The 12,512-nt window shown below is 41.4% G+C and overlaps 1 protein-coding gene across 1 annotated transcript; it reads left to right on the top strand.

The window, feature by feature from the left end:
• The first annotated feature begins 2,371 nt into the window (after positions 1-2,371).
• RERGL (RERG like) lies at positions 2,372-11,067 on the top strand. The gene is made up of 5 exons (XM_054839131.1): positions 2,372-2,478; positions 2,610-2,666; positions 4,972-5,045; positions 7,643-7,791; positions 8,923-11,067. The coding sequence occupies exons 1-5, from the start codon at positions 2,427-2,429 to the stop codon at positions 9,203-9,205; spliced, it is 615 nt and encodes a 204-aa protein (XP_054695106.1). The 5' UTR covers positions 2,372-2,426; the 3' UTR covers positions 9,206-11,067.
• Positions 11,068-12,512: the final 1,445 nt, after the last annotated feature.

Below are 12,512 nucleotides of genomic sequence, written 5' to 3'. Positions count from 1 at the left end.
TATATTCTTTAATGTGGGCAGCACCCTAATTTGATTATCATATCTGCTGTCTAGGTGAGAAAAATGTTCCTGTAGTTCAGTCCCAGTAATGGGAACAGGAGAGCTCAATTCTGTTTTTCACTTTGCCAAGGGTATAAAATAAGCATTTGTACAATTTACATCCCAAGTACAACATTCAATACTTCTGCATTTGATTTTGAATGAGCTGCCACATCCTTAATATTGATGCCTAAGTTTCCTGTACAGCGGCGTCTCTCACCTCCTGATTTCACTTCCGCTCATTTGGCTGCTAGAGTGTCTGGAACAGACTCACATCTTTCCTCAGCTACCGGGAAATCTCCACTATGGCTGTATCATAGAATTTATTGAGTTGAAACAACGCGATTGTTTTTCTGTTCAGTTTCACAACACCCCTGCACAAAGAGCTGTGCTGGCCCACCATGCCACAGGGGCAGGAATAAGGGACAGGACTATCATAAGCCAACATTGCTATGAATGCGCAAAGAGTGAAAAAAAAAAAAAAATCAGGGAGGAGAAAAAGCCAACCTGAGGAGAACATCTTGGGCGCACTCCTTTTAGGAGTAAACCTCTGTTCTACTGTACAATGGACCTTTTATAGGGGTTAAAACTGTGTTAATCAGCCTTTCTACGGCATAGTGATAATCTGCACATACTTCAACAGAAACTAAAGTACATTCCCGAGCTGTGAGAAAGCCAGGTTCAAACCTCAACACCTCTGCTTGAAAGGAACATCAGAACCATTTATTTAAATCGCCTGCAAAAGTCGCAACCTTGATAATGGGTGCACATGGATAAGCAGTTTTAGACTTTCCTGTTGCAGTGCTTTCAATGTATATGAAATAGTAAAATATTAAGTTGTGCCAGTTATACCAATACTGACTCCAGTGATCTCAGCATCCCGCTATTTCAAAAACTAATGTTAAAATAGCTGTAAAGACTAAAGTTCTTTTTAGACAGTAACTTCTGTCTTGTGAGTGAGCAATAGCAGAAAACTACCAAAAAAACCCCATAAAGCAAGATAGGGGCATCCATCCCCTGAACACACCTCCAGCCATTAGCAACGTGTAACTCAGGGACTTCAAAGCAAAGTTGTGTCTGCATGTTTATTCTTAAATATATTTTCCTCTGCTAAGTAGTTCCTTCAGCTGTAATCAACATATGTTCAAATACCTTGTCTGCCTCTTTTTTTGAGCTCATGTAAATCTGTTGTATCTGTAATACCCATCAGCAAGCATACTAACACAGTGCTTTATTGAAGGATTTATACAATGCACAAAAGTTTCATCAGAAGAGAGTAAAAATATCAGAATAAATAAATATATTCAAGTTATATAAACCAAATAAAATAAATATGAACAGAGTAAGTATACAAGTGTAACCTGGATGCTACAGCAGTCTCCTATTCACCAGGGGACTAACTAAACCTATGCACCCAAGTATTTTATGTACTTTCAGAGCTAAACAGCAATTAGAGAGCACTTGAGGAGCCTCATAAAGAAATCAGACCCAGGGTGTCTTTTCTGCGGGTTTAGCCCTTTGTGCCTGACCTTCCACATCTGTCGTATTTTCCTGCTTCAGAGGAGTGTTGAAAGCCTTAGCTAAGCACTGTCCACCACATAACTTTAAATTTAAATTCAATAAAAACTTTTGCAGACATAAAAAGGCAGGCCCACCTAAGTTTTTGCAAGACCAGGAGTTTAGAGAGTGATGAGAGTTTTGAAACCTGAGGTGGGGAACACCAAAGAAGCGCAAAACACTTACTTTCAGCAAGTTACCTCAGAAGCGTTTAAAATAAAATAAAAAAAAAAAGAAAGAAAAAAGAATCACTTTAGTTTCTTCACTTTCACATTCCTGGTACAAAAGGATGACAGCCTGCAAACAAACTTACAGCAAAAGTAAACAAACACTCCACCAGCTGGAGAATGTCTTTTCTTTCTCTCATTCCCATTCCTTTTTTTTTTTTCTTTTCCTTTTCCCCTTAGTTTCTAACCGCTTTGCGCACGGTGGGGCCCGGGCTGGGAGCGAGGGGAGGAGGCGGCGGCGAGGGACCTGCCAGCCAGCTTCACCGGGGGGCAAAGGCGCCGGGCCGCGCCGGGCCGGGCCGGGCGGTGGAAAGGCCGCCTGTGGAAAGTTTGCGCGGCGCGGGACGAAGCGGTGGGACTGAGCGGACGAGGACAAGGAGGGCGGGGACGGAGGGGGCGAGGAGGAGGGGGCCTGTCAAAGAAGATGAAAACTACCAACCTCCCGCAGGGAGGTATACCTACCGGCCTCGCCGGTGGGGCGGGGACAGCCGCTGGAGGGGAGCAGGGAGGAGGCGGGCTGCTGGGCGGTGTCGCCGGAGGGGCTGTGCCCGGCCCTGGCGGCTATAAAGAAATGGAGGCAGCAGGGCGCGGCTTGGCGACGGTATGACCGAGGTGAAGCTGGCCGTGCTGGGCGGTAGCGGAGCCGGCAAGTCGGGTAAGGTGGGGAGAGGGGCGGCTCCGGTAACCCCCCGGGCCGACTTTATCTCAGGTTTGGCGGAGGGCGGGGCGGGCGGCGAGGTGGCCGGCGGGACCCCGCTAAACCTGGCGTCTGCTTCCCTCCCGCAGCGCTGGCGGTGCGGTTTCTGACCAGGAGGTTCATCGGAGAGTACGCGTCCAACGCCGGTGAGCGCCGCGGGCCGCCGCCGGGCTCCGGGGAGGGGGCGGCGGAGGGGTGTCGCTGTGTGCGGCCTCCTCGGGCTAGCGGTGCGGGCTCTCTGGGGAACGCAAGATGCGACGCTTCAAACACTTACTTGAACAAGAAATTGGGTAGAAACACAGTTTCACAGAACTTTGGGGAGAGATTTAAGTTTTCGCTTGCTTATCAGCGAAAGTTCCTGATTAAGCGTGAGCTTTGAAGACGGGAAAAGGCAAGCCAGGTATCTGCGGAGAGATCACTTCAGACTCCAGGAGCGCAGCCGGGTACGGGGGCGAAGTGCTCGTCGCAAGCAGCTGTGAAGGGACTTAGGAAGGGAAGATAACCGGGCCGCATGTGCGAAGCGCGGGTAGATTATAGTAAGCTCAACCAGAGAAGAGATAAAGAAGAGAGTAAAGAAATAGACTTAAAAAAAACCCCAACAAACACCTGTTCTATTGAATATCTCCTTCTCGGCTCTAGAGGAGAGGTGAAACAGATTGTTTATCAGGCACTACTGGTTAATCAAAGCATAATGCAAAGCCCCCTGCTTTTGCAGGAATGCACAGATTTGATAGCTTTGTGGAAAGCCTGGCCGTGCTGAGGATAGAATTTCTCATTCGTGCCAGAACAAATATGCTGATTCTTAAGACACTTCTAAGATCTTGGAAGAGAGCAAAGCAGGACTTGAACTTTCACATCCCGGGTAGAAGCACTATTTAACTGATACGTGTACGCCCTTAGAAATGTGCCACTCCAGCTGGTGGGGTGTGAGGAGTCCCAAAACTTAACAAGGAAAAGAGATTGCCATCTACCTCACTTTCCCCTGCTAAAGTGAAGGACTTTAGAGAAAGCATTTTTTAACAAAAATCAGAGTAGCATTCTATGATCCACAAATAAAAATGAAAATAGTACTAAGCCAAACTGCACTGAATATATCCAAATGAACTTATTCTGAAAGCAGTTATATAAATGTTTTACCAATGTTATTACTATACAAATACAGACTGAAAAGACAGTTTGTCCCAGATGGCTTGTCTGAGTCTGAGCTGTCACATTTAAGTTATGTAGTGTTCTCTGTGCTCCATGTGTGTTCTAAGCCACCTACAAGTAAACCAGGTTTCCTTGTTCTGACCCTCTGATACTGCAGGTATTAGAAAAGACATGTCAACCCCCCAGAACACTTTCATTTTAAACAAATGTTTGTGGGAAGATAAGTTTAGCTCTATTTCTAGAAAGGAAGAGAAAAGTGGGAATAGGGGTGATAAGTCCTCCTAGAACACTTTTAATGGAATCAAAGTATTAATTAAAATTTGTTTAATCGTGGAAACTACCAAGGGGCTGCAGATTTGATACACTGGGATGCTTGGGACTGATAGCTCATCAGATGAACTCTAAGATATGCATGAAGAATGCTTAAGATGAACATGGTGCTGAACTGAAGATGCTCAGTTCCAGAGACCATAGCCCTTATTACACACGGTTTGAAGTGTATTTTCAGTAGTGTCAACACCAGATCTCGTCTTTGTAGTTCAGTTACTCTGAGGAATTGTACTGTAGACAGCTTGTTGGTGACCAGTGCCATGAACAAAAGTTGGTTACGCTTGCTTAGGACAACTCACTGCTGAAAATAATAGTGATGATCTCTATGCACTAGAGTTGCCAGGGTTCCTAGTGCTGGTGGAGAGTCCTAAATTGGAGAACTGACACTATGGAAATATCTTAGGATCTGGTCTAGGGGTATGATCCTGTAAATACTACTGATCTAATGCTACTTAGCATGAGAACTCTTAAAGCACCAGATTTCATGGTAAATAAACATTATTACCAGATAATGACTTTTGTGCAGAATCAGAACTTACACATAGGCTGGCTTACTACTTTTGTAATCTTGAACCTTGGTAGCAAGCTGAGTAGTCATCAGTATTTAGCTGATTCTCAGCATTGTGCATCCCCTTTGCCTCCATTTTGGACGAGGAAAACTAGGGTCTAAAAGCATTAATTGCACCAACATTTCCATGGTAACACCACAGTGAAGTGGTGTTGGTCATTCTAAAGGGCTGGGGAGCTCAGGTGTTGCAAAATGAAATAGGTTTGTTTCCAGTGTGTGTCAAGAAAAGCTGAAAACAACACAAAACCCAAAACAACCCCCCCCCCAAAAAACCCCCACAAACTAAACAATACTCAAGGAACTAAATGTCCCCTCAGTATTAGTGAATTTCACCTTTGCCACCTTTTCTTACCATCTCCAGTCACTCTAATGCTCATTTTCTTTGAACACCTTGAATCTTTTAGAATGCATCTACACCAAACACTTATGCCTGGATGGGAGACAGATACACTTGGAAATTTATGACCCTTGTTCACAGGTGAGAATTTAAGGGGGTAAAGAAAGGCTGTTCCTCATTCTACCTGTGTAATGGTAGAAAGTGTTGGGGGGGTTACAACCTTTGTCTGGTTCCTTGAATTTGTGCGTGCTGTTTTTTTGAAAAGACCGACATTTTGTAGTTGCTGTGGCTCAGAACTGCTGAGAACTTTCTCATTTCATGGAAGAAGGCCTTTGGAATACTACTAACAAATAAACTTTCCCACTTCTGCATTATATAGGTAAATACAGAGATAAGTTATAGGACTATATGCAGTTTTCTCAAATGCCCTATATGGATGAAATTTAGTTTGTAAAGCAAGCAGTTTATTAAATGTCTGCAGAAATGGTCAAAGTAGTTAGGCCTGGAAGTAAGACTTGCATTCACAGAACAGATCCAAGGAAAGCCATAATGCAGGCTTGTATGTGTTGACAGTTGAACTTTGATCACAATAAACCACTTTATTATAACGTTTTTTGTATTAATTTCTTTCCTGCTATTACAGGAATAGGGAAGCTTTGGTACTGTGTAACACGTGCAGACCTAGGTAGGTCTGTCTGATTGCATTAGCTCACAAGGATCTGTTCTGGGCAGTGATCTTGCCTCTTACCAGCTAGGATAATGAATGCTAAAGCCAAAGCACTGAAAGTCTGACTCAGACATAAAGTCAAGGACTTAAAAACTTAACACAGTGAGCACACAAAATGAACCACTGAACAAATCAGCCATCCTAGAGACAAGCAACAGCATTGCTTGTCCCAGGGCAACAGGGATCCTGCCATAGCCACTGTGCCACGCTGCTCCATGGAGCTGGCCCTTGCCATACAATCTGTTAGAAGATACTGTTCTGTGGACTTGCTTCCAACTATCTCAGACCTCTTTCCTAAGCCCACCTATTGCTTCCACTTACTGTCATATTAAATCCTGTGGCATGTGAACAAATCTTTATTAAGATACTTGAAATGTTGGGAGTGGCAGCTAGCTATGGTAAAGCAGATTAGACTACATTATGGGTAGAGACTTTGGTTGCTACAGTTTGGGTACATTTTTGCTTTTAAGGAGACCAGAGATCAGCTGTGATAAGGGCAACTCCTCTGCCCGTGCTTTTTGAGCTGTCTTGTACAAGTCCTTCCTTAGGAACAAGGCCTAACTTTAGCTGTTTGCTGCTTTCTTCCTGACTTCTTAGTGCCTGCAGGGGAGTAGGCAGCGAGTAGTGGTTATATTGCTTTTGTCTGATAAAACTAGTGATTCTAGAAAGAGATGGATGAGGGTATGGAGGTCGTCTGTCCCATGGGAGCTGGGGAAGAAAAGCAGGTCCTGAGAGGAGGCCAGACTGGGGAAAGAAGAGTTGCCATTTTTATTTCTGCTTCCTGAAATCTTCCTGCTCTCTGAGGCTTCCCTCCAGTAGCTGGACTGCTGTTACTGCAAAGCTCACTGTCCCTTCATCCATCTGGGAAACAGCTGTGACACAAGTCACCTTTCTTACCCCTAAACCTGCTGCACAGTCACCACAGGGTTAGAAAACTCTTGTATTAAAGATACTGAAGTCTTCAGACAGTTCTGGAAACTTGTTACATCTTTTCTTTCTCATGCATCCCCTTTCACTGCCAGCATTCAGTTACCATCCCTCATGGTAAGTTACGGCCTTCCCAGTCCAGCTATTTATGATGCTGTGGTGCTGCCCTGATGCTGGGCTAATCAGGGCAGCCAGGGTAGGATGTCAGTGGAGGTTATACGTTGCAAGTAGTAACATACTAGTGAGGGAACAACTTAATCTGTCCTCAAATTACTATTCAAGATGGGGTTTCCACAGAGTAAAAGTCAATTTTTTATTTTTATTTTTTCCTGATCAGCTTCCAGTATTTTACCTATCTTGAGTTGCATGGTCTTGCTAGCTGCTGCCAAATCTTCTGCAAGGATAAGCTAATTTAAAACAGTTCTGAAATTACATTTCTTAGCTTAATGGGACAGTTTGCAGCTGTTGCTTTCTAGAAATCGTAAGTGTGACAGTTTCTAGGGGTGAATGGACTCAAGGATTGGTATAACCCCATTATCACTTGAGTGACTTTTGTCACTAGTTTTATTAAAGTCAACTGCAGATTGAAAGGAGGCTTTTTTTCCCTAGCTCTCTAGAAATTTATCCTATGGGTAAATACTGTTTCAGACTTGAACAATGCAAAGAAGAGACAAAACAAATGAAAATATATAAGCTTACTGTAGTCAGAATATTAGGAACATGCAAAACAGAGCTATAACCAGAAACTGCACAAATATTGATGGCTCCTGTATGTTTCATTCTCATGTAACTCTGCAGATTATTCAGCATAAGCAATGGCTGTACAGGTTATGCAATTTTCCTGCTTAAACAAAGTGTAAATGTTTCATAATGAATTTGTCAGTGATCCAAAGTGCCATCTGTAGTGATGGTTATTTATTAGGCTTTTGGAGCAGGACTGCCCTGAATTCAATGCCAGCACCTAGACCTATTAATATCTTTTGCAATAAAAGATACAACATTCTCACATTCACAGTGACAAAGAAAATGCTCTGAAGTGACAACAGTAACATTCTTTTTGCATGTGAATTTGAACTTCTTTCAGCCTCAGCGGGGGAAGCTCTCCCTCACAGACGAGCTCCACTGGGCTGATGGATTTATCATTGTTTACGACATCAGTGACAGAGCATCATTTGCATTTGCAAAAGCATTGCTGTACAGGATCCGAGAGTCTCACATAGGAGCTTGTAAAAAGTAAGTGGCATTATTTTTTTTCCCCTCAGCAAACATACAAAAATCTGAGAACATTTCTGTGAGCTGTAGGTATCCTAGTAGCAACTAAAATCTAGCAGCATCCTGGCAGTATAACACAATACCAACAATAAGGTACCTGAAGGTAAACTCTGTTGCAAATTGCAATCTATTTCACTGTATCCAAAGCAAAGTACATCAGGATTGTTGTTCTTTCTTACAGCACTACTATTTAAATAATTGCCATAAATCTGTTGGATATGATTTACATGGGTAAAAAGCTGGCATAGCCAGTCTATGCTTTTATTCCCCTACTCTGTTACCAATGGAGGTGCACCAGTGTGAGGGTTGAAGAAAGCATTTCTGACAATAAATGAACATAATACCATGAATGTCTCCTCAACTGCCTTTAATGGTGGCCCCAACATTATTTGTGCACATGGGTGACCATATGGTAAGAAACAAACTACTTTCAAAAAGAATCACTAAAATTACAATTCTGAGTACATGTGGTGGTGTGTATTCCTGCATCAGTCAGCTGAAGGGCTTTCTAAATAAATGAGAGTGAAATCCTTTCCTTGTATCAGAAGTTGAGTATAAAAAAAAAAAACCCACAAACCACTTTTCTGTCTATGTTACTGCTGACCTTTCCTAATTAAGGTTTCTCTGGAAGGAGTAATTTTAGCAAAAGCTTGAAATTAGGATTCCTGTGTTTTCTTCTGAATTGTGCCACTGACACTGATGCATCTCTTTGACTCTATTCTGTTATCTACAAATGGAGATAATGATCAGCTTGCTTCTTCATGAAGTCCAGAAGCTGACAATATACTCAGCAGTAAAGAGTATGAAAACTGCACTGGATGAAAAATACATGACTTCACAGAGTAGAGGAACTAAAATGAAAATTTACTGGTAGAGAATAGCTTGTCTGGAAAATCCTTTGACATTTGACTACAGCAAATGGAAAACTATAACTCTACCTGGCAAGGTTAGGGGTTTGGTTTGTTCTTTTGGGGTTTGTGCAATGCCTGTTATCCTGAACATACATACTTTTCATACAGTCTGTATATAGCACAGCATACAGCATAATATTGTAATGTATCTTTAGTCTAATCAGAACCTTTTTGATTTCAGAATGGTTGAGTCATCAGTATTTTTGGTTGGTAATAAACAGGATTTATGCCACATGAGAGAAGTTGGCTGGGATGAAGGACAGAAGCTGGCCATGGATAACAAGTGCCAATTCTGGGAACTGTCTGCAGCAGAACATTGTCAGGAAGTTATGTCAATGTTCACAAAAGTCCTGAGGAATATCACCTCAAATTTCAAAGTGAAGGAAAAGAGACGACCAAGTGGATCAAGGTCAATGGCCAAGTTAATCAACAATGTATTTGGAAAGAGAAGGAAATCTGTGTAAAAGATGGTTAGTCTTGAAGTAGGAACGAGCTGAAATAATGGAGCACGGGCAGCTCCTGGGATTCAGTCAATTTCTTCCAAAGGTTAATGTCTGGAGGAGTAAGACAATGGAAACCAAAGGGAGGAGATAGTATGGTCAAGTCGACAGGGTCTAGACCTAGAAGACCTGACCTTCTATTTCCAGTTCTACTACAGATTTACTGTGTTAGGGCTATGTCACTTAAACTCTTAAGATGTTCCTCTCACCCTTTATCTTGTAAGTTCTTCAGAGGAGAGTTCTAGTTTCTATTTATTCAATACCAGCATGGTCTTGGATAAAGCTTCTAGGTGCAACTGAAGTATAAACAGTTATTTCCAATAAACTCAGCCTTGCTGATCAAATTCTTCAGAATCATGAGAAATAGTTTGGGGTTTTTTTGGTGCAAGAACCCTTGTACTAAAGAAAAGCAAAATACTGCTGCTGGATGTGATAATGTATTTGTATTCAACTCAAGGAAGGATGGCTTAGATTCTCGTGTGCCTAAAAGTGCCTAACACCTGCTGAAATTCATATGGATTAAATGCTTAGACACCAAATCTACAAAAGGTATTTACCTGCAAAGCTGCCTTGCAGAAGCACCAGAAGTAGGGAAACAGGTAAACAAAGCAGTATTGTCTCCTGTTTCAGTATCTTTTTTTTTTTCTTAGGTGATGAAAGAAAGTAGAGAGGGTTGAGGAGGGTGCGAACTGCAATGTTAGTGGAATGTTAGTCAGTGAGCGTTGGACTGTTTTGGCAAGGTCATTGTTTAGTGAAATAATTTTATGCCTAGGGCCAGTGTAACATCTAGGGCTCATCCCTTTCACAGAGCAGTTTTCATGGGCTGTAACAAAGTTTCCTTACCTGTAAGGTGAATGTGACTGTTCAATTCTTAGATGGGATTAGAAGCTTGAAAAGCATACGGACCGGTAAGGAGCACAAGTTCTTTAGGATGCCTGCCTGGATTTAAAGGTCAGCCTGCTGGTAAGACCTGTGCTCCAAACCTGCATAGAGTGTTTTTCTTAAGGACTGATGACTTTAAAACTAGTCATCACTATGGTATTGAAATGCCTCTTGAGAGAGCACCAAGGAATATGTTAGCCACACTTTTCAAATGTGGATATTAAACATCAGATGGGTCTAAATATGTTATCAATTGACATTCAGAGCTCTTAGCGTAGACTTAACTAAGGAAGGACTTAGCCCAGCGTGTTTGAAAGTGCTGTGCTCATACAGAAATTATGAAAGGGAAGATAAGTGATCTGAAGATGAATTACTGCCTCCTACCTGTTCCAGAGGTCAGCTAGGATTCAGTCATTGTAAGTTGCTGAGTTGAAGCCTATCTCTGCTCTGAAATTTTACCTGCATTGAAACTAGTAAGATTACTTTATCATTCTCAGCAGAATACTGATTTTCAAATATCCACCCCCATAAGATAACATAAAGTTACATAATCTTAGCACTACTGTTGTAAAATAAAACTAAAGCACATTTTAATAAGTGATGACCTAAGATCACTTCCTTTTTTAAGTAAAGATACTGTTTATTTCACTTGTTTTAAGACTACAAATATTGGAATATAGTTCTCAGTGTTGACAGGCACAGTGTTGCTTTATTTCTATGCAGATGCTGCTCTGACATATCAGGAGTAATGTATTTAACTGTATTGCAATATCCATTGGGCTGAACTTGAAGACATGTACACCCTTCAGGTTTCCAGCACACAGAACTACTAATAGACTGTTGATGTGTCAGGCAGCTGTATCTCACCAGCTCTAGCACTGCCAGATTTGAGAACTCTTATCTGTATTTACTGCTATGGTATTAAATAAACTGGATATAAGATGGATGTACTAATGCTTTTTTTTTTTTATTTACTGTGGTATAAAGTTACAGACTCTTTGACTACTGTAAAAGTGAAGCACCGTGCAGATCTGGAATTCAAATTAGAAAAAGTAAATCTGGGAGTCAGACACTTGCACAAAAGAGAGCCTCTAGCTGTGTTTCCTGTATGCAACAAAGCAGCCTTCATGTATCTTTATACAGTGAACAGCAGAGAACTTTTTAAAATATTCTTTATTCTTTAAAAATTTGTCGAGACAGCCAGAGAGAAGCTAATTAGTTTCCATTTGCTCTATTAATGGGAATGTGGACTTCCAGATAGGTGGAATCTGCAGTATACCCCACAGTTTTCCTTCCCCTTTTGTCCAGATGTGGTAAGTGTTGGAACACGGAGTGGCTGTCTGCTGGCCCATGTGCTAGGCTGCGCTCATCTGAAAACCAACTGAAACAGCTGCAGGATGCATTTAGACTTAAACATACTAAAGGTACACCCAGTATAGGCATAATGTGATGTTCTAAGGATCAGGATTTCACTTGTGTTTTATTGCTGGTAAGTGCAGATTAACAGGAGTGCAGAATTTGGGAAACAAATTTTAAAGCAGTAAAACAGATACATGTTCTCCCTTTCCAAGTGTATTTTATTAGTATTTATTTTTTTAAAAAGTGAAGGCCTTTTAAAGAAAAGATATTTAAAAGACTGATAGATACATATTGCTAAGTGTTCTTGGAGTTTTAACACTGAAGGTAATATGTTACTGGCTGAGTCACAGTTGAAAATGCAAGCAAGAACCCTGATGGCATAACAAAGTAAATAATGTAACTGATGTTTGATGCTCACCCTTAACAGTGGCATCACCTAGAGCGTATTGAACTCATTGAAGAGAGTGGAAATGGAGCTGTTTGTGTTGCCACGGATTGCTTCAGCATACAACCCCATCCTTTCTCACCAAATAATTTTGAAAGTGTCAGACAAGAGTTAAAAGTTTCTTTCTGTCATGTCTGGAAGTCCTTGTTTATGAACTTCCTAGTTTCAGTAAAATTTTGCCTGAGAAAGGCACTCAGAATTGATGTTTTTTCTCCCTGTCTTCAACTTTTTTTTTTACTTTAGAAACAGTCACATAAAAGCAAAGAGATTCTACTGAAGTATAAAGGTAATAGCCCCTGGCTCCCAAATGCTGTCTCTCAGAGAGCTTTCAGGTGGTTTTTGAAGCTTTCTCACTATAGTTTTGAAATAAACAATCAAGACAAATACAACCTCAGCTCATGTTTCTGCTGTCATGCCTGTATGCATTAAACTCTCTTTTTGTAAATCCTACTATAGTCACATTCACAACAGGGCAAAGGGGAAAATGTCACAGAAAAACTTAAAGCATGATGCTCCTGGAAGAAGGATTAATTAAGTGCAGTACTGAGTAGACCAACCAAACATGCTGTCTCTTTCTAATATATT

This window comes from Grus americana, chromosome 1 (genome assembly GCF_028858705.1).
Source record: "Grus americana isolate bGruAme1 chromosome 1, bGruAme1.mat, whole genome shotgun sequence".
NCBI lineage: Eukaryota > Metazoa > Chordata > Aves > Gruiformes > Gruidae > Grus > Grus americana.
Note: the sequence above shows the minus strand (reverse complement) of the source record. Positions and strands in the feature narration are given on the sequence as shown.

Coding starts and splice junctions, on each gene's coding strand:
- RERGL (XM_054839131.1), top strand. CDS start 2,427: ATGACCGAGGTGAAGCTGGCCGTGCTGGGCGGTAGCGGAGCCGGCAAG. Junction 2,479..2,609: donor TAGCGGAGCCGGCAAGTCGG/GTAAGGTGGGGA, acceptor TCCCTCCCGCAG/CGCTGGCGGTGCGGTTTCTG. Junction 7,792..8,922: donor CACATAGGAGCTTGTAAAAA/GTAAGTGGCATT, acceptor TTTTGATTTCAG/AATGGTTGAGTCATCAGTAT.